The sequence below is a fragment of the Gadus chalcogrammus genome, chromosome 1 (genome assembly GCF_026213295.1).
Source record: "Gadus chalcogrammus isolate NIFS_2021 chromosome 1, NIFS_Gcha_1.0, whole genome shotgun sequence".
In the NCBI taxonomy this organism is placed as follows: domain Eukaryota; kingdom Metazoa; phylum Chordata; class Actinopteri; order Gadiformes; family Gadidae; genus Gadus; species Gadus chalcogrammus.
The window spans coordinates 27,999,630-28,022,940 of NC_079412.1; the positions used below are offsets into that span (position 1 = coordinate 27,999,630).

At 42.2% G+C, this 23,311-nt stretch overlaps 1 protein-coding gene and 1 long non-coding RNA gene across 6 annotated transcripts; both read right to left on the bottom strand.

Moving 5' to 3' along the window:
• Positions 1-305: 305 nt before the first annotated feature.
• On the bottom strand, positions 306-22,402 carry LOC130390004 (tumor necrosis factor receptor superfamily member 14-like). 5 transcript variants are annotated; one of them, XM_056599795.1, is made up of 9 exons: positions 7,580-7,601; positions 4,891-5,043; positions 4,637-4,759; positions 4,151-4,309; positions 3,644-3,731; positions 1,892-2,067; positions 1,722-1,747; positions 1,553-1,589; positions 306-1,184 (listed from the first exon to the last, which is right to left on the bottom strand). In XM_056599795.1, the coding sequence occupies exons 2-9, from the start codon at positions 5,009-5,011 to the stop codon at positions 916-918; spliced, it is 999 nt and encodes a 332-aa protein (XP_056455770.1). In that variant the 5' UTR covers positions 5,012-5,043; positions 7,580-7,601; the 3' UTR covers positions 306-915. The 5 variants fall into 5 exon arrangements, with proteins under 5 accessions (XP_056455770.1, XP_056455769.1, XP_056455772.1 ...); XM_056599794.1 differs by lacking the exon at positions 7,580-7,601 and adding an exon at positions 8,393-8,740 and having other exon boundaries at positions 307-1,184; XM_056599797.1 differs by lacking the exons at positions 4,151-4,309; positions 4,637-4,759; positions 4,891-5,043; positions 7,580-7,601 and adding exons at positions 14,501-14,657; positions 14,928-15,053; positions 15,165-15,505; positions 16,752-17,009 and having other exon boundaries at positions 308-1,184.
• Positions 11,941-14,080, bottom strand: LOC130390060 (uncharacterized). Its single transcript, XR_008896743.1, has 5 exons — positions 14,001-14,080; positions 13,090-13,262; positions 12,849-12,868; positions 12,692-12,737; positions 11,941-12,138 (listed from the first exon to the last, which is right to left on the bottom strand). It is a non-coding gene; the product is annotated as an uncharacterized LOC130390060 (long non-coding RNA).
• Positions 22,403-23,311: the final 909 nt, after the last annotated feature.

A 23,311-nucleotide genomic window follows, 5' to 3' on the forward strand; every position in this document is an offset into this window, starting at 1 on the left:
ATACAAGACAATAAAAATACTAAGTAATGCCAAGTAAAACAAAATAGACGCTGAAGTTAGGAAAAACAAACAAATAGGGCAAACAATATAAATTATAAAGTGGCCTAGTGCCAGTTCGTCACAGTACAGTAAAGGATGTAAATGCAATGTACAAAATCTAAGAAGTGCTTTGAAAGATACATACATCAATCGCTGTTGTACAGCCTAATGGCTGACGGCACAAAGGAGCACCTGGGGAAAATTAATCTGTGGAAAGGTTCTCCCCATCTCAACATAAAGGGGGCGGGAGGGGTTAGGTAAGGGGGGTGGACTGGGAGGTGAAGGGGGGCACCACACTGAGGGGGGTGGCCTGGGAGGTGAAGGGGGGCACCAGACAGGGGGGTGGCCTGGGAGGTGGAGGGGGCATAGTGTAATGGCGCGTTTCCACTGCAGGGTGCGGTTCGGTTCGCAAAGGTGCGGTACGGATTGCATTTTTCCACCGCCAAAAGTGTGCGTGACCCGGACTGAGCGGTACTCGTTTTGCCCTCGTCTTCAGTACTCCTCCGTTGGGGTACTGAGACGCCTGAAAGGGTGCCGGAATATTCGAGTTACACACCCCCTCCGTTGATTGGTCGACAGAATCGTCACTTCCGGTATTCTTTACAATGAACATGTCGCATAAAACGCTTGCTTGGGCGAACAAGGAGGTGGAGACGTTCCTCTGCATTCTTGGGGAGGGAGATGTTGTTTACGATGTTTACGTAGCTGCCGCGGCGATCGACATCCGGCCTACCATAAAGGGTACTGTCGGCGGTGGAAACGCGACCTCGGAACTGAGCTGGGCTATACCGCCCCCTCCCTACCGGACTGAGGCGAACCGAACCGTACCGCACCCTGCAGTGGAAACGCGGCATTAGGAGAGACTATGGAGATGGACTAGGCGGCTCCATTTTCCCTCTTAAAGTGGACAGACGGATCATTTACAGTGATGGTACATTCGTCAGAAGAAGGTGAAACAATAGGATTGTCCTCCTGATGGACTGAGACAGACACAGATCCATTATGTGAGGGGCTTGAGGGTCGGGCTAGACCCAGACTCTGGTCACCATGATGATCATCCATAGTTCCATCAGGGATAGTTATGGTACATTCTTGTTGGTCCCTGGTTGGTTCAGGACCGTCAGTGGACCTTAGTGGTGTGGTCACTGGGAGAGAAGGCAGCAGAGAGTCAGGACATACAGCCAGCCTCCACATGCAGCAACACTCACTGAAGACTGAAGCCCAGTGGAGAAGCTCTGCAGCTGGGTACTCTCAGGTCACAACCGGACACACACACCACCAGACAGAGCCAGAAACACAACCAGACACCAGACACAGCCAGAAACACAACTAGACACACAACCTCGAAACAGAACACCAGAGGATCAAGCTACTGAATACACTTTTAATCCTTGTATTTTATATTGCATAATGTTTAGACTCTGGTTTAGCCTCTTCACAGAAGAGTGAATAGATATTAATAAAGTTATCTGTTACTAATTTACAAAATGAAACATGTGGAATATGAACTTACCAGTTATCTCCCTCTCCTCTTCCGGTGTTTCCCTTTTCTATAAAATAAAAAATGTAAATAAAATATCAACATCGTGTTCACAATAAAATCATCATCTAATAACTCCACTACTGCCAGCTAGGTTCACACATATTATTGTGTTCTGTATCAAACCAGTAATAACACTTACCATCTCATTTATTTGTTTTTCCAATTCTATAGAGAGAAACAACACATTAACATGTCAGGACAGCAGTCCCTATCATTCAGCATAACCCTGATACATGTTAGTTTAATGTAACCATGATAAATGTTAGTTTAATGTAAACATGATACACATTAGTTGAATGTATCACTTACCTCTTTTATTCTTCCTGTGAATAATGGCTATGATTAATGCCATTAAAGCCATTACCAGTATGACTCCTGGTATTACTATTCCTGCCACTAGTCCTGCATGTGGACCATGTTCTCCACATTCTGAATCAGTTGAATCAGTTCCTGGTCTCATCAGATTCAGTCCCACAGATTCACATCTGAGATGAGAAGGACCAGACAACAGGTTTAGTTTCAGGGTGTACTGGGTTCGATCCCCAATGTCCACATGATCTATCAGTAGGCCTTCAGCTAGGTTCTTGAGCGATGGCGTTATTCCACTATACTCTACTGGCTCGGCCCGGTTCGGCTGGTTCGCATGTCCGTTACAACCGGGCTTCTCGCTTGGAGGCGTGTCTGTCAGTGATGTAGGGCTGTCAAAATTGCTCAAAAATGACATTCGAATGTTCGTTTGGAAAAAAAATCACGAATTCGAACTATTCGAATATCTGGTTGCCTATTTTACGCAGTTGCCGTCAATATGTCAATAATGCGACAAAACCATGGTTCAAATTAGTGGGATATATATATATCCTATAAACAGCCCAGTAACGTGGAGGCCTAATCATGAAAAGACACAACTTTGTATCGCTTGCATTTCACCACCACACCTGCAAGCGCGCAAACTATAGTAATCTGAAGAAGAGGCCCGCTTCTGAATGTTACAAAGTATGCTAGTGGTAACGTTCCTTGCTTTGCTTACCATTTATCGAGAAGGCCTATTAAAATCGATAAAGAAAAAAATGCATGTCGCCTACGTCTTCCACCATGCCAGCGAAAGGGCCAGCACTACGCACCGTTCGGATTCATGAAAAAAAAGCTGTCTCGGACTTTGCAGAGAACATTGCGTTATAGCAGCTTTCACCAGCCAGACTACTAGCTCCCTGAGCTCTACTTCGGATGCTTATTGAATGGCATAGCCTGTGTAAGTCCAGCTCAGAACAGTTGTGAATAAGAAAGAATAAATGTCCACGTCTGTTGTCTTGCACAGACAACCAATTGAAATCGCCAGGAACAAAAATGATGAACGTAGGCTATAAGATTTTGTAATGTAGTGCAACCGTGGCTAAACTGCTGGGTTATTCTCAATGAAAAAAAAAACATTAGGCTATAAGAATAATAATAATAAGTGTTTTTTCACATTCGAATATTAATTTTCACGTTCGAATTCGTGTTTTTGGATACATTTCGAACGAATATTCGAACTTTGAATATTCGTTGACAGCCCTACAGTGATGACGCACTTGTCTTGAGTCAATGACGCAACACTCACACTAGTCTTGCCTTTTACTTTTATATTATAGCCTACCATATATTCTGATGGATTAGTTTAAAATGCATTTAATATAGTCGGGATGTTTCAGACGAATGGCGACCCACACAATGATATCAACGATTATGAATTCAGTTGGACGTTCAATATTCCCCCTCTATGCTTCCTAATCTCAATGGCTCACTGAGAGCTGATTCATCTCATCTAGGGCGCAATCACACTTGGGTAGTGGTGTTGCTTCTCTGTCTGCACAGAGACAACGCAGCGATATGATGAGCAGTTGACTGCAGCCACCGTACTCAGGCCCAGTTGAGATTGCCGGGTGTGAGCACAGGCCAGCTCACAGCGCTGGTCGTCTCAAGTGAAGACGCCTTCATACTTTTTCAATAAGTATTCAATACTTGTATACCGTTTATACCGTCCACCCCTAATGTATTGATAAATAAACTATCATATTCACTTACTTTGTGTGGTTCTGACAAGACGATGATGTGCCATCTGAGAATGTTCCATCAGTACAGTGAAGGCACTCTGTGTCTTTATCTGCTGTTCCTGTAGGAATATAAAGATGTTTTATTAGAACACTATCATTCTCAAATGTGGTGTGAACATTACATTCGTTTAAAACATTAAGTCAAATATTGCAACTACCTTCACCAAAATTGTTTGGCGCAAGCTCCGGGGAAGAAGAAAACAGAATTGTAATTCAAAGGTGTTTCTATCATTCGACTCATTGCCAGACTGTTGTATTTGATCATGGAATAACTTGGACACCAATACATTAAATGTTAAAAGCTGGATGGCCCCTTATAGGGCTGAATAGGATCAGGAGGTGTTTAAACTATACTTTAAAGGTCAGGTCTCTTGTTGAATTGGGGTCTAACCCTCAAGAAGATGCCCTGAATAAATTAAAGGTTAAATAAAAAAGGCAGTTAAATAAAGTTGATGTGCAGTATATATAGAACACCAACCTCTTTGACCGATGTATTGACCAGGACTGCAGCTCAGACGGTGACTCTGAGCGGTCCTACATCCACCTCCGTTAGAGTCACTGCAGAAGAATCCATCCAGGACCTTACACTCAGCATCTGATTTAGATGTACACGACTTCGTCACCTTCAGACCGAGACCTGTCAATCACAACAGTTACAGAGGAACATGAGACAACCTGAGAGTACACAACTTCTGATATAAACATGAACAACCCAACTTCTGGTATAAACATGAACAACACAACTTCTGATATAAACATGAACAACACAACTTCTGATATAAACACGAACAACACAACTTCTGATATAAACATGAACAACACAACTTCTGATATAAACATGAACCGAACTCCGTTATGAACACGAACAACACAACTCTGATATGAACATGAACAACACAGCGTCCTCATCAACACAACACATGGGGGTTGAATGGGGGGCATTTCCATTAAATAACAGATGTACCTGCGCCACATGAACAGGTAGAGCATTGCTGCTCCTTGTTATTGCCGGCTTGGAAAGTACCATCGGGGCACTTTGAGCACTTTGTAATGATGTCCGCTGTGCAGTTCTCTACAAAATGCCATCCTGTTGAAAAGAAAAGGTGGGATATGTTGTTTAGTTTTGATACATACTAGTAATTAATTTGTATTTCTTCAATCAGATATTTGTTTTATTTATATATTTAGTTCAGAACAGTTCAGAAATGTGGTTCTTACCAGGCGGGCAAAGAGGGCAACATCCAACTCCCACTTGGTAATCATCCGGGGAGGTACAATATGCTGATGCATGATAGCCAGAATAAGAGACAGCTAAACATATGACCGTGAGGAACCGCATGCTGCGCAGTTTGACTCGGTCCCTTCAAATATCTGGGGAGAGATCAAAATATATACAATAGTTAATAAAGAAAAGACCACATTACCCCTGTGTGGACGGGGGGGCACGGAGGTGTGGCCCCGTCTGGTTAAAACCGGTCCTGCAGTGCCTACTGCCTAGTCCTAGGTCCTGCGCCTGACGACATAGTGGAAGCATCGTCTGATAGAGGACACTGATCTGCAAAACCAATGCGCTACCAAACACATAAGAGAGCCCTTTTTGACAGGGTCGTTGTATACACTGTTCTCCCAGCGTCTGCTCCCTTGTCAGAGTCTAATCGAACCGCTACCGGATCAGAAGGTGCTCCCTTATGTGGTTGGAGTTGATCAACAGACCAGTGTCCTCATCACATGAGGCTCCACCATCGCCATGCGCGGAACCACTAGCGTCGCATTTGGATACGGAGCAGATCCCACAGCCATTACAGCAGAGGAAGTGAGACGCATTCTTTGGTCAGTGAATAACATAAAAAAGAAAGAAAGAAAAATCACTTTCTTTGCAGGAAATCACTGTGGACATAAGAAGTCATAGGCCAACAACCTGCCCCCTCATCATCAATGGTGAGGAAGTGGAGGTGGTCTCCTGCTTTAAGTTCCTGGGGGACTTTATTAGAGGTCCTGAAATGGTCATGGTAAAAAAATAAAAAGCACATCAGCGGCTCTACTTTTTAAGGACACTAAAGAAATGCAACCTGCCCGCCGAACTGCTTTAAAACTTTTACCACTGCTCAATTGAAAGTGTCATCACATGCTGCATCACCCAGTCTGCCTACCTCGACCTATGAAACATCAATCGCCTCTGCCCCTCCCTGATTCACCACACTGCTGCCATCCTTGTCCACAGCCTCGTCTCCTCCCGTATAGATTACTGCAACTCTGTCCTTCTCGGCCTCCCTCACAAATCCCTCCATAAACTCCAACTGGTCCAGAATTCTGCTTTGTGTACACGTTAACCGGGTTTTTAATTAATGAATTTTTCAAAGTGGACCGCAGTCGTGCTATAGGGGGATTATTTGTTTATCAATCCTAAAACGGTTATAAATTAGTAACCGGTTACACGTGTACCCGTGCAAACCCCTAGTACCCACTCCCTGCTCCCTCAGACATACACCCGTCTGTCCCCTCTGCCTGTCTCACCACCAAGGGGCACAGAGCATTCAGCCGCTCTGCTCCCCGTCTCTGGAATTCATTACCACCCGAAACGCAGACACATCGATTCATCCCCTTTTTCAAATCACAACTCAAAACACAGACGTCTAGGTCGCGCGCCAGTTTCAGTCAGAGGTGGAAGGATACGAGAGAAGCTATTCGGTCCGTTGTGGGATCGCTGCCGAAACTCAAAACTGCCTTCCACCTGATGCCAATTGCTATGTCTGTTGTTATTATGATCTATTTCTCTTTGTTGTGGTTTTTTTCTAATGACTTTTGTGTACCTCTGTACGGTGGCATTGAGTGCAGAGAAAGGCGCATTCAAATAAAATTATTATTATAACAACGGTAGCGTTCGTTAGCAGTGTCATGGTATCTTGATTTTGTTTTACTATGGCTAAAAAAGTTGCACTCACACACATTTAAAAAACCATGTATTGAGAACAATAATGATGCTAACTGTCAAGCAGATCTGCCTATGAACGCTTGAACAATTTGATCCTGTTGTCTTTCGAAAGAGAACTGACAGAAACACTGGATTATGACGAGGTCATCAGCATCTTTAATTGAAAACACAGGCGACTCCGCCTTGTGTAACCGGGTAAGGTGGGCCATGGATTTCTTTACATGTAGGCCCGCTGTGGCCATGTGGCCATTTTCGGACATCCTATTCAGGACTACCTCAACTGAATCCAGTCCTACTTTTTTTTCTCGTTCTGCATCCGCCACTGCCCCAAGATTATAAGAGAACTCAATTTTTACCCCATTATTGTTTTCCTGAGGGTCACCTCATGTTGAGGGAAGCTAAAAAAAAACCTAAGGAAATCGATTCGACCAAGACAGATCTGCACTGGATGCCGGCTATAGAGAAGCTATAATGCTAACCTACACTGGCCAGCGCTTTATCGGCTTCTAAAAACATTCAGAAAACCATTCCAAGACCTATGCAACACGAATTGTGGTGATTCTGAATTCGGGACACATGGTTTAATTTCGGACATCCTATTCAGGACTACCTCAACTGAATCCAGTCCTACTTTTTTTTCTCGTTCTGCATCCGCCACTGCCCCAAGATTAAAAGAGAACTCGATTTTAACCCCATTATTGTTTTCCTGAGGGTCACCTCATGTTGAGGGAAGCTAAAAAAAAAACCTAAGGAAATCGATTCGACCAAGACATATCTGCACTGGAGGACGGCTATAGAGAAGCTATAATGCTAACCTACACGGGCCAGCGCTTTATCGGCTTCTAAACACATTCAGAAAACCATTCCAAGACCTATGCAACACGAATTGGATACTTACGAGACACCACCGTGCTCACTTAATTCAAATATTGTGGCGAAACGTTGTTTTTTCATGTAAACACTCGCATCACTCACCGGGATTACGAGTTCACCCAGCGGCTACTGCTTCTTGAAATCCTGGCTATATTTTGCGTCACCGCGGGGAAAGCAACAGTGACACCGCGGGGTTAGCCCCGCCCTAGACGATTTTGATTGGTTTAAAGAAATAAAAACAGGCCCGCCTATAAATAGCGTGGTTCCAGAACATTATACTTGCTGTAGTTTGGTCTGGCTTTGAGAGACTACCTGACTCCTGACGAAACACCGGGACGGGAGGGGTTCCTGGCCGCAACACCGAACGCGGCTCCTCCCCCACAATAAACATCCCGCTTTGAATGGTGAACTCGACGCATAGTAGCTATAAAAACGACAAAATGACTGCATTAATCAGGCTATGTGGAAAATGCGCCGACGTTGGCTCAGCCTCTTCAGCTTTCTAGCTATTGACCAAAGATCGGCGCGGTCTATGGCGGAGCCATGGAAGATGGCAGCTATTTTGGGCCCGGTTTGAGCTATGGTCGTTGATCCACACTCTGTCCGCTAGTTTTTACCAGACCGATCATTTCCAAAAACTGAATGGGATTTAATCCGCTGTTCTTTTCTTCAAAGGTCCATGGCCTAGCCACACGCTAGTGCATGACGTTCAAATTAGGGCTTTAGCGAGGACCAAAACGCAAGGCCGTTTATCGAACGACTTTTACACGAAGGGAAACGCAGATAGGCCTATTTCATGTGAATAAACACAAGTAAGGTATTCATATAACTATAACAATTTATATAGGTTTTTTTTTTTTTATAAATAAAGTAAGTTAGTTAGCGTTTAGTTAGTCAGATAAGTTGTTTTATTACCTTCTTAGTTGTGAATGCATGATGTGGCATATTAAATCCTCGTTCCTGGTTGGGGTTTTAGTAGTCCTGCGAACATCTGTGATTGTTAGTATTGGGAGCTCCTGAAGACGAGTGTAGAACATGGACCTATTAAAGAAGGTGTAGAAGGCCATTGCTAAAATAAACTTCCAGCTTCCCAGGCCCGTTTACACGAGGACGCTTGCGGAGTAAACGAGGCACTTAGAGTTGCGTGTGTGTCGAGTACCTCGGCTCCTCCCCCTGCGAAGCTCCGTATCGAGTAGGATTCAAATAGGCGAAATGACGTAGCGCGTGACGTTCGAGGCTTCATCTCGGGCTGTTCCACGATATGGGTTCACAATTGGCACATTTTTACAAAAAGAAGACACTACCCAGTTCCAAGATCACTTTAATGGCTTTTTAATTAATTAAACTCATTCTCAGTCATCATGCAGTTCTATTATTACAATTATTAGTAGGCTAGGCTACTGTAGTTGATAAGACATTCTATTTTTTCCCGGGATGACTTAAAATCTTTGTCAAATGATTTGTTTTCTACCATGAGCTCGGGAGATATTTATGAACGGCACACTCACACGTATCACTGAAATGACTTTAATTCTCAAATGTTTTGATGTTGTACGAAGCAAACATCACATCATCACAGGAAACTCTTTCTTTCATCAAAATTTCATTCACCACTAGGTGTCCCTAGCGTACTCATTTGAAGCTTCGAGGTCGAACCACTTTGATGGTTCATCTGCTAGGCTTTCACATTTCATGAGGCATCATCTCGGCCCCACTAGGTTCAGCAGTTACAACTCTCGCGCCCCTTACGTCGCACGACTCCGAGAGTTGCCTTTATTGGACCAACGCATGACACACCAAAACACACTCAACATAACTAATTAAATGGCCGTCTCGGTAACTCACTATCACACTACCACCCATAGAGACAAATCCCACACAATGTCTCTGTCGCAAAGGACCTAGGATGTGGTACAACTTGCGATTGTCCAACCCCCCCCCCCCCCCCCCAGGATCCCTTGCGTCACCCTGAACAAGGCGACCACGGTTGCCACAATTCATTAATAAAAAACAATTGGATATTTACATCGAATGAACAATCACGCTTTTCTTAATAAGAAAAACGTGACAACATAAAAGATACAAGATACAAGATCGTTTATTCTCATATACACAATGGAAACATACTTTACACTGGGCAATGAAATTCTTAATTTGCAAGTTCCCTTCACACAAAATATACTTAAAATAAAAGTAGATAAATAAACTAAACTACTAAAAATATCTGTACAAAGAGCAGAATTTAGTTAAACAAAAAAAACAAGTGATCATGGCAAACACGCCTCGTCACCTGGTTGTGGAACCCAAAATGTTGACCGTACTGGTATTAGGCCTACTGGAATCACATTTGAAAAACACATTTTTATAGACTTGCTTTTACATGATGCCGTCTTTATGTCTTCCTAATTGTCTTATGTCAAAGCACTTTGTAAACTATTATTTTTAAAGGTGCTATATAAATAAAGATATTATTATTATAATTATTATTAGTCTAAGCACATCAGATAATTAATAGCACTAACTGTACAACTTTTTGGTAATAAGCCACACCTACATGTTCTACCGTAAACCTTTGGTCTGTCTTGGCTTTAGCGGAAATGGCAAAGTGGCCATGTTTGTAGTCTTTAACTTATCTACAAAATCATAAAACCTTATATGGTGTTGTCCATTATGTGGAGAAGAAACCATTCATAACTGTTGTCAGCTTGAAACATGTCGTCAGAAATAGCATAGACTAAAATAATTTACATCATTCCCCCTTTGAGGCTGAAGACTCACATAACGTGATGTAAACAAACTGCACATGAATTGCTATAGGTCAGCAAATGTCAATGACAGAACTTCATGTGAAATAATGCAAGGCCTTTGACAAACATTGATTCTTTGTCTGGTGTCTGGCGTCCTGGTAGCTGGATCCCCTCCTCTAAACGGCCGTGGAGTTCTCTTTGCTTCACCATGACCACGACTGAGCACACCCTAGAGGTGAACCCCCCGCGCTCCATGGACTTCACTCCGTGGCTCTGATAGGAGGGATCCGCTGTAGTCGGTGTCTGTGTGGATGTGTCCGCCGCGTCCACGTCGTCCTCTAGGTCACTGTCCTGTGAGTAATCATACAAAATGGGCACAGCATCAGGGTTGGGGAATATACAGTGGTAGGCATACATTTAGGCACCCAAGCTAAAGTCGACTAAAAAGAGGAATAAACATTTATCTTTTGGAAATTGATCTTAATGCCTTAATTAAACAAATGAGGAAAAATCCAACCTTTAAGGAAAACAATTTTCTTTGTGAATGAATAATGTATTGCAAATAAATAAACGCTCTCCGTTAAAATACAGGGTGCGTAAGTATAGACACCCACGTGTTAATTTCCCATATTTATCTATTTTTAAAAGCAAGTTATTTCATGGATCCAGGACACTATGCATCCTGATGAATTCACTTAGGCCTTTGGAATTAAAATAGCCCCACATCACCACACCTAGAGATGGGCATTGTTTTATTTCAGTTAGCCTATTAGCTAACAGATTAGGCTAACTGAAAAGAACCATGCCAATCTCTAGGTATGGTGAATTGTGTGATTCACCGTACAATAAAGTGATTCCAAGTCGTTGTTGGTTATATTAGCGTTATACTCAGCTTTTTGATGGCTCTGATAGGAGGGATCCGCTGTAGTCGGAGTCAGTGTGGATGCGTCCGCCGTGTCCACATCCTCCTCTAGGTCACTGTCCTGTGAGTTATCATACACAATGGGCACAGCATCAGGGTTGGGGACTATACAGTGGAAGGCATAAGTTTAGGCACCCATGATAAAGTTGAAGAGGAATATAAATTCCTCTCTTGGGAAGATGACCATTCATAACTGTTGCTAGCCTGAAATATGTCATCAGAAATAGCATAGACTAAAATAATTGACATCAGAGCACTTTATGTTCGGCCAGTCTCTCTTCACCGCTCTGCTAACCTTACAGTGAACAGAGAGTCAGCGAGTGGGACTCGAGTCTGGGAGAACGAACGATAGAGACGAACGAGAGAGAACTGAAACGTGGAATCAAGTCGGTTCGTTCTTGTTAAAGAGTCGTTCCTTCTGATTTGTTAATCCTTTGAACGAAGTTTAACGATAAAATAATGACGAGTTATGAAGTCTGAAGTAGTAAGCGTCAGAGAATGGGACGTCCATTGTAAAAAAAGTGTATTTTAAAAGTAGAATGTCTTAAAAAGTATAAAATATTTGGAGAGAAGAAGAAGAAGAAGAAGAAGAAGAAGAAGAAGAAGAAGAAGAAGAAGAAGAAGAAGAAAGAAAGAATAAAACTTAAGAAGAACAATAGTTGAGCGCTGCATGCAGCACTCAACTATTGAGGCTGGACCGGGAGGGGGAGGGGGGAACCAGACTGAGGGGGGGGGACCGGGAGGGGGAGGGGGGTTCCCAGGGGAAAAAAACTGAGGGGGGGGGACACCCGGGAGGGGGAGGGGGGACCCAGGCTGAGGGGGGTGAACTGGGAGTGAGACAGATCCATCTTGTGTGGGGCTTGAGGGTGGGGCTGGATCCAGACTCTGGTCGTCATCTTGATCATCCATAGTTCCATCAGGGATGGTAATGGTACATTCTTTTTGGTCCCTGGTTGGTTCAGGACCGTCAATGGACTTTAGGGGTTTAGTTTCTGGAAGAGAAGGCATCAGAGAGTCAGGACATACAGCCAGCCTCTACATGCAGCCACACTCTTTTGGTAATGTCTGTTTTTTCTGCACCTTCCGCAAACAATTGCGTCTCTCTGATGACCAGTAAGCTTCTCTGGTAAAGCTGTTCTGCAGTGCTCTCCCTCTCCCCCCTTCCCCTCCTGTCCTCTCCTCCTCCCTCTCCTCACCCTTAGAGTAGCCTTCATTTCCCTCACTCTCAACACCTCCATCCTCCTCCATCACATCTTCACTATCTGGGCTGAAGGCTGAAGGGTGGAGCAGCTCTGCAGCTGGTTGTTCTCAGGTGGAGATGAGGACACAACCAGACACACAACAACCCGATTAAATATCCACCCTACACAGCCAGACACAGCAGAACAGCTATTGTATTTTATTTTAACGCACCCACCCACACACACACCCACCACCCACCCACACACACACACACACACACACACACACACACACACACCACACACACACACACACACCACACACACACACACACACACACACACACACACACACACACACTACCTGTTGGACGGTAGACTTGGCTCATCTCCTTGCTCTGTATTTCGATCTGAATAAAATATGATCAAATTATTTACACAGTGCGTCATTTAATAAATATCAATCAGAACAAGTTCACACACATTGTTGTATTCTGTGTCAACCCAGTAATAACACATACCTTTGATTGCGGAGTTGATTCTATATAGTGATAAACAACACAGTCACATGTAAGGACAGTGGTCACTATTGTTTAGCAAAACCATTATACATTTTAGTTTAATGTAACCTGATACATGTTAGTTTAATGTAAAATGATACATGTTAGTTTAATGTAACCCTGATACATGCTAGTTTAATGCAACGTGATACATGCTTGTTTAATGTGACCCTGATACACGTTAGTTTAATGTTTCACTTACCTCTCATTTTCTTCTTCAGAATAATGGCTATGATTAGAGCCATTAAAGCCATTACCAGTATGACTCCTGGTATTACTCCTGCCATTAGTCGTGTCTTTGGACCATGTTCTCCACATTCAAAATCAGTTGAAGCAGTTCCTTGTTTCATCAGATTCAGTCCCACAGATTCACATCTGAGATGAGAAGGACCAGACAACAGGTTTAGTTTCAGGGTGTGTAGTGTATATCCTATACTGGGGGGAGGATAGTAGACTGGGGGTTTGACTCCTGGTCCAAAAGTACTGGGTTTGATCCCCAATGTCCACAACCTTCCTGTAGGTCTTCAGGTATATTCTTGTTCTTGAGCTAGATGCCTGACCCCTACCTGATCCTAATGACCTGTATCTGCCTCTATTGGAAATTGTCATGGTGTGTGTGTTTCCCTGTGTTTCCCTCCGGTGTTGATTACTGCTCCCTCCCCTAATGTGTCTCAGCTGTTCCTCGTTGTGTTTGTTATTTAAGCCCTTGTCTTTCCTTTGTTCCTTGTGCTGTCATTGTGGTTGTTAGTCCTGCGTGTTCCGTGTTCCCTGTTGTCTCCCGAGTTCCCTGTTGTCTCCCGAGTTCCCTGATTCCTGTGCCTTAGCCTTTAGGCGTGAATACCTGCCTGCCTGCACCCGCAACCTTAACAGAAATGACTGAACGACACTTTGGATTAAATGAAAATAGAAGAACATGTTTGATTATCAAGCTTTATGATACTTGCATTTTTCTGATTAAATGGAAAAGTAAATTACGAACACATGATGCTAAAAATAAGCCAACGGCTAAATAATAAGCCACACCAATACACATATTTTATATTGCCCAGGCCTGATGCTAAAAGTCCCATTAATGTACTCTGTATTGATAAATAAAGTATAATATTCACTTACTTTGTGTGGTTCTGACAAGACGATGATGTGCCATCTGAGAATGTTCCATCAGTACAGTGAAGGCACTCTGTGTCTTTATCATGCTGTTTCCTGTAGGAATGTAATGGATGTTTTATAAGAAACCAAATCCATTTTCAGGATGTTTTGGGGGGGGGGTGTTATCATTACATTTGTGTAAAACATGGCGAGGGTAATTATTAACTACCCTCGGCGAAATGGTTTGGCGCAAGCTCCAAGAAGGAAGAAGAAAACAGAGAATTGTATTTCAAAGATGTTTCTATCTGTCGACTCATAGTCAGACTGTTACATTAAATATTAAGACGCTGGATGGCCCCTACTAGGCTGAATATATTCTGGAGGTGTTTAAAGCCATACTTTAAAGTTCAGGTCTCTCTTGTGAAAGAAGTATCATGCCTCAACAATACGTCTGAATAAAGTAAAGGTTAAATACAAATTGCAGATATATAAGAGTTATTGTGCAGTATATATAAAACACTGACCTCTTTGACCGATGTATTGTCCAGGACTGCAAGCCGTGTGTCTCTGAGCGGCCCTACATCCACCTCCGTTAGAGTCAATACAGAAGAATCCATCCAGGACCTCACACACAGCATCTGATGTTGATGAACACGACTTCTTCACCTTCCAGACCGAGACCTGTCATCACATCAGTTACACAGAGGAACCTGAGAGAATTGAGAAGGTCGTCTGAGGAAGTCTTAGATTAGAATAACTTGATAGGAAAAGAAGGGGAGTATTCAGTGCATTCAAGGGGCATCTAGGCACCTGTTACCCTCATTAATCTAAACTCATGTGTCTCATTCATGCCCTGTTACTCAGTATTCACGGTCTTGTTTAAGGGGGAAAACGTATTAAATGACATGGGTACATATCACTGAGCTAATAAGTTGAAAAGTGAAAATGTACCTGCATCACAATGTTTACATGCAAAGCATTGTTCACGCCCATTGTCGCCATCTTGGAAAGTACCTTCTGTGCAAGATGCACATGATGTACTTCTGAATCCTGTGCAATGTCTACTAACATACATTCCTGTTGGAACCAAAACAATTGACTATGTAGGAAAAACAAAAATACAAACAAAACAACATTCCAAATGAGAGATTTTTGAACCAGCTAATTAGTCAGGATATTGTCTTTTACCTGGTGGACAAGTTGGACAACAGCCCTCTTCTGTACTGTATTCTGCTGGGCGACAATTTGCTGATGCAGTTGCATTGTCAATAAAATACATATGAAATAAAAGTAAATATATCTGGAAAATTAATTCAACATTGAAAAAAAACATTTTCCAATTTGTATTAACCTAAACCATCAAAAAGTTATTTTGAGAGCAGCAAAGTTGTGTGGCTGCAATTCATTTATTGCAAAATAAGGTGCGATGTTTTGACATGCTTTCATTCCAAAGTTATATGGGCAACACTTAATATTTTGGCTGCCATAGGCCTACATATCATCATTGCCATGTTGACGCTCTGAAATATCTGGGGAGAGATTAAAAAAAGGCAGTTAATGAATGCAATATTTGACAAGAAAGAAATCCGAATGAATGTGTGATGTGAATTATTTCATTGTGTTTTCAGTGTGACCAGGATCCACCTAGTGTATGGGGTCAAACAGTCTCATTAATAATGAGACTGAGATTAATAATTTACGATGCATCGCAAGATCCATCGTGAGAATGATCGTACGAGCGTGGATCCATCGTTATCGGGCCAGTTCAAATACAAATGCAAACAAGTTCACAGATGAAAAGCGTCTTGTAAATTAAATTTAAACACTTTGTATAAATGTAACAACATCCAAATATTTTCTTTATGAAAAATGCAAATATTTATTTTCATTCATACATTTATGGATGTATATTACATTTATTTAAAACAAGAAAAAAACAATTTGTGTGTGGATCAGAAATGTGTTTGTGAAACTTATTTTTGTTTACGGAATTATTTTACATTTATACATACCGATATCCATTTGTGTGTGCATTGAAATGTATTTGTGACAAGAGAGTAATTTATATATAAATCACAAAATACTTTTGTGAATCCTTCTCTGTGCATTCATTATTAATGAGACTGTCCTGACCCCATACCAGTCCCCCAACGTTCACCAGATGTTTTGTAAGATTAATATTGTGGCGAGCAGCCCGGGCAGGATGAGACGGGAGCCCACGGTCGACACACAATACCACCATTCGAATAATATTAACCAACTGTTTTTTTAACAACATCATTACACCAACATGAGAAATAGGCCTACTATGTCAACATTTGATGAACAAAACAACGATTTCACAAGACACAACACAGTCGGTGCCTCAGCACGCTGCTTGGAAAATTAAAACCACCAAGGAAAGGGATTAATTAAACGTTCTTTTAAAATAGTGTGAACAAATCCATTATTAATTCACTAATTTAACCAGCAATAAATTGATTGTTTAATACACCGTTCCAAACACGTTTGAACCTTGGCTCCCGTCCGGTCATTGCGTTACGGCTCGCCACAATACATATAATTATATTATAAAATGATTAAACATTCATCAACTATTTCCGTTGCAATGTTCTTCCTCTTTTTCCTGTTTCAGGCCTACTCAAGCCTTCCTTTAAATTAATGGCATAATAACATTTGTTATAACTGCGAATCCCCAATTGAAATATAAACGAACTAATTTAATCTGATACAACTAGAATATCATATGAGATTAAAGGACAGAGTTTAGTTTACCTTCATTTTAAGAACTTCAACTTTGAGAGAACCCCCCGCCCTTCAAATGTGGTGATTTGTGGTGAATTCCAGAGAATGTCTGCTGTTTACCAAAGTGAAGGAAGCATGCCCAAGTTGCCAACGGCCGCCTATTTACGGACGTCATAACGCCGACGAGCGCCTATGAGAACACAGCTGAAATGCGCGCCATATTCGCGTCCTGAGTTTTTGAAGGATGCATCTGCAGGCATGGACCTATTAAACTTGGATCGCAGTCCCCCGGGAGCGGTGCATACTTCCGCAATCAACCAGTGCTCAGCGGCCAAGCCTGGTATTGCAGTTGTTTTAGCTGGCTGTGGACGGGTCCCTCGATTCATGGTGTCCCAGAAGCAGATATCCCCGTTCACTCCAATACAAGTGGGGAACAAGAATCTGTCTCCGCAAAAATATTCTAGATATCAATCAAAGGCTCATAATTATCTTTATACGATGTGAACCTACTAATAAAATGTAAGTTTTCTCTTTTCAAAACGCCACCTCGAGTGTTTTGTTAGCCTTTGTTTCCAGAGAAGGAGAACGCCTTTATCAGTATGACTCCTGGTATTATTTCTACCACATGTCCTCTCCCTGTACCATGTTCTCCACATTCAGAATCAGTTGTATCAGTTCCTGGTTTCGTCAGTTTCAGTCCCAGAGATTCACTACTGAGATGAGAAGGACGAGACAACAGGTTTAGTTTCAGGGTGTGTAGTGTATATCCTATACTGGGGGGAGGATAGTAGACTGGGGGTTTGTCTCCTGGTCCAAAGGTACTGGGATCGATCCCCTATGTCCACAACCAACCTGTAGGCCTTCAGGTATATCCTTGTTCTTGAGCTAGATGCCTGACCCCTACCTGATCCTAATGACCTGTATCTGCCTCTATTAGAAATGACTGAACGACACTTTAATCAAACAAAATCATGTTTGATTATCAAGCTTTTATGATACTTTTGCATTTTCTTCTGTGTAAGATGTACATGATGTACTTGTGAATTATGTGCAATGTCTACTAACATACATTCCTGTGGGAACCAAAAAAATCGACTATGTGGAAAAAAACAACAATACAAACAAAATAACATTCCAAATTAGAGATTTTGGTACCAGCTAATTAGTCAAGATATTGTCTATTACTTTTGGACAGGTTGGACAACAGCCCTCTTCTGTACTGTATTCTGCTGGGCGACTGATGCAGTAGCATTGTCAATAAAATAAATATGAAACAAAAGTAAATGTATCTTGAAAATTGAAAAAAAATCGAATTTGTATTAATCTAAACCATCAAACAGTTATTTTGAGGGCAGCAAAGTTGTGTGGCTGCAATTAATTTATTGCAAAATAAGGTTTATTGTTTTGACATGCTTTCATTCCAAAGTTATATGGGCAACACTTTATATTTTGGCTGCCATATCATCATTGCCATGCATGTTCACGTTCTGAAATATCTGGGGAGAGATTAAAATAGGCAGTTAATGAATGCAATATTTTACAAAAAAGAAATCCGAACGAATGTGAGATGTGAATTAATTCATTGTGTTTTCAGCATGACCAGGTGCCACCTAGTGGCCTTATGTGATGGGGGAGAATAGTCTCTTTGGGGAGACCAACTCAACGGGAAACCTCAAACGAAACAGATTTTAAAGGTCCCATGGCATGCGACTTTATGGATGCTTTGATATAGATATTAGTGGGCCCCTAACACAGTATTTGAAGAGGTTCCCGAAATTCAGCCGTGGTGCAGAATTACAGCCACTACGAGTTTGTTCTGAGTTGTCCCCTCACCGCTCGGTGACTCAATCTATTATATTTTTCAACCATGCTTAAGCAGATTTGCATTGATCTTGACCCAGTGTTTAACTCATTCACAGTCATGCTCAAAAACGATCGACTATATCAGTGGCGCGGGAAGTAGGGGTGCGGCAGGAGCTGAAACACCCCCTGGTGGTGAAGCTTTAAAGGTCCCATGGCATGCAACTTTATGGATGCTTTAATATAGTTATTATAGGGCCCCTAGCACAGTATTTGAAGACGTTCCCGCCTCACAGAGCACACCTCGCTCCTCTAGTTATTAACCCCTCACTTGTATTTGTGCATTTTTGAGCGAACGTGAGACCTATAGGCTGCCAGGAAGTTGGAGGGGGTGGGGGGGGATCAGACTGAGGAGGGTGGACTGGGAGTGAGACAGATCCATTATGTGTGGGGCTTGAGGGTGGGGCTGGATCCAGTCTTTGGTCGTCATGATGATCATCTATAGTTTCAGGGATAGTTATGGTATGTTCTTGTTGGTCCCTGGTTGGTTCAGGACCGTCAGTGGACATTAGTGGTGTAGTTTCTGGAAGAGAAGGCAGCAGAGAGTCAGGACATACAGCCAGCCTCCACATGCAGCAACACTCTTTTGGTAATGTCTGTTTTTTCTGCACCTTCCGCAAACAATTTTGTCTCTCTGATGACCAGTAAGCTTCTCTGGTAAAGCTGTTCTGCAGTGCTCTCCCTCTCCCCCCTTCCCCTCCGGTCCTCTCCTCCTCCCTCTCCTCGCCCTTCATTTCCCTCACTCTCAACACCTCCATCCTCCTCCATCACATCTTCACTATCTGGGCTGAAGGCTGAAGGGTGGAGCAGCTCTGCAGCTGGTTGTTCTCAGGTGGAGATGAGGACACAACCAGACACACAACCAGAAACACACAACATTTGACACAACAACAACCAGACTAAATATCCACCCTACACAGGGTGGCAACCCGGCCGTTGCCGATTAAGAAGATGAAGAGCACCTGAGGAACGGGTGGAGAAGCAGCTTCAATAGCCCGCTCCTCCACTCATTCTGGTCTCTCCCAGCCCTGGAGCTCCTGGCGGAGAGACCGCTCCTCGTGGGCGACGGGATTCCACCCACGAAGGAGGGGACCGTTGATGCCTCCCGGGTTTAACGTTATTTGTGTTTTGAGAGACTTTGTTATGTTCTGGATTAAACATGCCCTTTTTTGGCTTTTCCCCTCAAAGTTGTTTCCTGTTTGGGAGGAGGTGGTTCGCTCACCGTGCCGGGTTGCCACAACAGCCAGACATAGGAGCAGAACAGCTATTTTATTTTATTTCCACACACACACACACACACACACACACACACACACACACACACACACACACACACACACACACACACACACACACACACACACACACACACACACACACACACACACACACCAGACTCCGGTTGCATTGTGGGATAGCGTAGTGTGGTCCGCGGTTCACTTTGGCGGTAGTATGCATTCGGAAATGACTTCCGTACTACAGAATGCATACTAGAGTATTCGGACGTGCTAGATTTTTCGCATACTACAAAATGCATACTATATAGTATGCAAGTACGAGTATTCGGATGCAGCCCAGGTCTCAGTTGTTAAAGAAGTATCATACCTCAATAAGACATCCTGAATAAATTAAAGGTTAAATAAAAAAGGCCATTCGATGATTGTTGATGTACAGTTACATATATATATATATATATACATAGAACACTGACCTCTTTGACCGATGTATTGACCAGGACTGCAAACCGTGTGTCTCTGAGCGGCCCTACATCCACCTCCGTTAGAGTCACTACAGAAGAATCCATCCAGGACCTCACACACAGCATCTGATGTTGATGAACACGACTTCTTCACCTTCAGACCGAGACCTGTCAATCACAACAGTTACAGAGGAACCTGAGAGATTGAGAAGGTCGTCCGAGGAAGTCTGAGATAAGAATAACTTGATAGGAAAGAAGGGGAGTATTCAGTGCATTCAAGGGGCATCTAGGCACCTGTTACCCTCATTAATCTAAACTCAAGTGTCTCATTCCTTCCCCGTTACTCAGTATCCATTGTATTGTTTAAGGGGGAAAGGACATGGGCAAATATCACTGAGCTAATAAGTTCAAAAGTGAAAATGTACCTGGATCACAATGTTTAGATGCAAAGCATTGTTCACGCCCATTGTCGCCATCTTGGAAAGTACCTTCTGTGCAAGATGCACATGATGTACTGAATTCTGTGCAATGTCTACTAACAAACATTCCTGTTGGAACCAAAACAATTGACTATGTATGAAAAACAAAAATACAAACAAAACAACATTCCAAATGAGAGATTTTTAAACCAGCTAATTAGTGAGGATATTGTCTCTTACCTGGTGGACAGGTTGGACAACAGCCCTCTTCTGTACTGTATTCTGCTGGGCGACAATTTGCTGATGCAGTAGCATTGTCAATAAAATAAATATGAAATAAAAGTAAATATATCTTGAAAATATATTCCAAATTGAAAAATAACATTTTCCTATTTGTATTAACCTTTTGAGGGCAGCAAAGTTGTGTGGCTGCAATTAATTTAATGTAAAATAAGGTTTATTGTTTTGACATGCTTTCATTTAAAAGTCAGATGGGCCACACTTGCTATATTTTGGCTGCCATATCATCATTGCCATGTTGACGTTCAGACATTTCTGGGGAGAGATAAAAGAAAGGCATAATGAATGCGATATTTTACCAGAAAGAAATCCGAATGAATGTGCAATGAATGAATTAATTTTGTTTTTTCAGCGTGATCAGGAGCCACGTGGCCTTATGGGATATGGAAGAATAGTCTCTTGTGCGTTCACGCCAAAAGCTGTAAAGCGCTTTGAGCGATAAACACCCATTCACTTTCTATTAGACACGAGCATTAAAGCGATAGGAACGATAGCTTTAAAGCTGTAAAGCTGTAAATGACAGTTGGAAACAGCTCAACTCTATGCAAATGAGCTAGTAGCGTTTCGGCTGTAAATGACCGCCAGCCAATCGGAATGTAGATGTCTCTCGCCGGCGTGGGTCCCAGTAAAATAAATCTATTTCTAATTCGTCAGTTTGCCGTGTGTCTGCATGACACACACACGATAGCGATCAACTAAACTATAATCTAGCATATAGGCAATAGCTCCATTAATGAGTTATTCAGGGTTTCATGTAGGCCTATTTATGCTTATTATTATTTTTCTATTGACCAAATGTACGACTATCTTGAGTTTTTTTGTCCCAATTTTTGTCCCAGTCCACCCCTAGCCCACGGGAGACACAATATCACCATTCAAATAATATTAACAAACTGTGTGTGAAACAGCATCATTACACCAACATGAAAAATACTATGTCAACATAAGATGAATAAAGCATCGTCTCTCAAATGTACTTTCCAGCTACGTGTTTTTTTTAGGATAGGCCTAATTAACAATTATCGACGGAGCCTGAGGTGAATAGACTAATTGTTTAGGTAGCCTACACGTGAACCGGGATTCTTAAACAAAGCGGGACATTTTGCGATAAAACAATATCCCGAGATTGAGATCTCCATCATCGGATATTGGCATATTGCCCATGCCCTACCTGTTTGGTCCGCAGTCCGCACCAGAGTTCGATGGTTTGTATTCACACCAGCCCAAAACGCACCAGCGGTTTCTTTATTTGGTTCGAACCAAACAAGGCAGGTGTGATAGGCCTACCCCTTAAATGGAGACAGCAGTTAGCGTAGTCTACTGCATCTAAACAACTTAGTAGGTTACATAATAGGCCTAATGGACACGAGGTACTTTCACTCATGAGTTTCCGTAAACCATGCACGCCCCAGAATTGTTTCAGTTTCAGTATGAATGTCATAGACATGCGCAGATTAGTTTTTTGTTGAAACTTTCTTTTCACCCACAGAAAATGTTTGTGTTTGTGTGCGTGTCCGTGTGACGAGAAACAATTGGTGGAGGTCGATACGACGTCTAGTTCAGGGGTTGATAGGCTATTAAAGTTTTTCTGACATCGCTCTTTAGACCCACGTTTTTTCAACGGCTCACATCAATCCACGTCGTTTCAACGTTGTATAGACGACATTAATGATACGAAATCTTTCCCCCAACAGCAGCAACACCCATTTGATGTTTTGTAAGATTTATATTGTGGCGAGCAGAACGGAAAGGATGAGATGGGAGCCCACGCTCGCCACACAATATCACCATTCAAATAATATTAACAAACTGCGTGTGAAACAACATCATTACACCAACATGAGCAATAGGCCTATCAACATTTGAGGAACAAAACAACGTCTCTCAAACTTACTTTCCATCAGTGTGTTTTTTTTTTTAGGATAAAGATAAATAAATCAGGTTAGGATTACAAGACTTTACAAGACAACACACTCGGTAGCTCAGCACGCTGCTTTGGAAATTAAACCACGTCCTTTTAAAATAGTGTGAACAAATCCATTATTACTTCACTGATTTAACCAGCATCAAATTAATTCTTTAATTAACCGTTCCAAACACAGTTATTCCCATGCGGCTCCCCACAATATCATTTCCCCCCTCATTTTTTAAATGTAATGCTCCATAAAAAAATCATGTTTGATCTAGTATTTAAATAGGAAAATGATTAAACATTGTGTTATTAAACTATTCCCGTTGCAATGTTCGTCCTCTTTTCCTGTTTCGTATATGCCTCGTCAAGCCTTCCTTTCAATAAACGGCATAATAACATT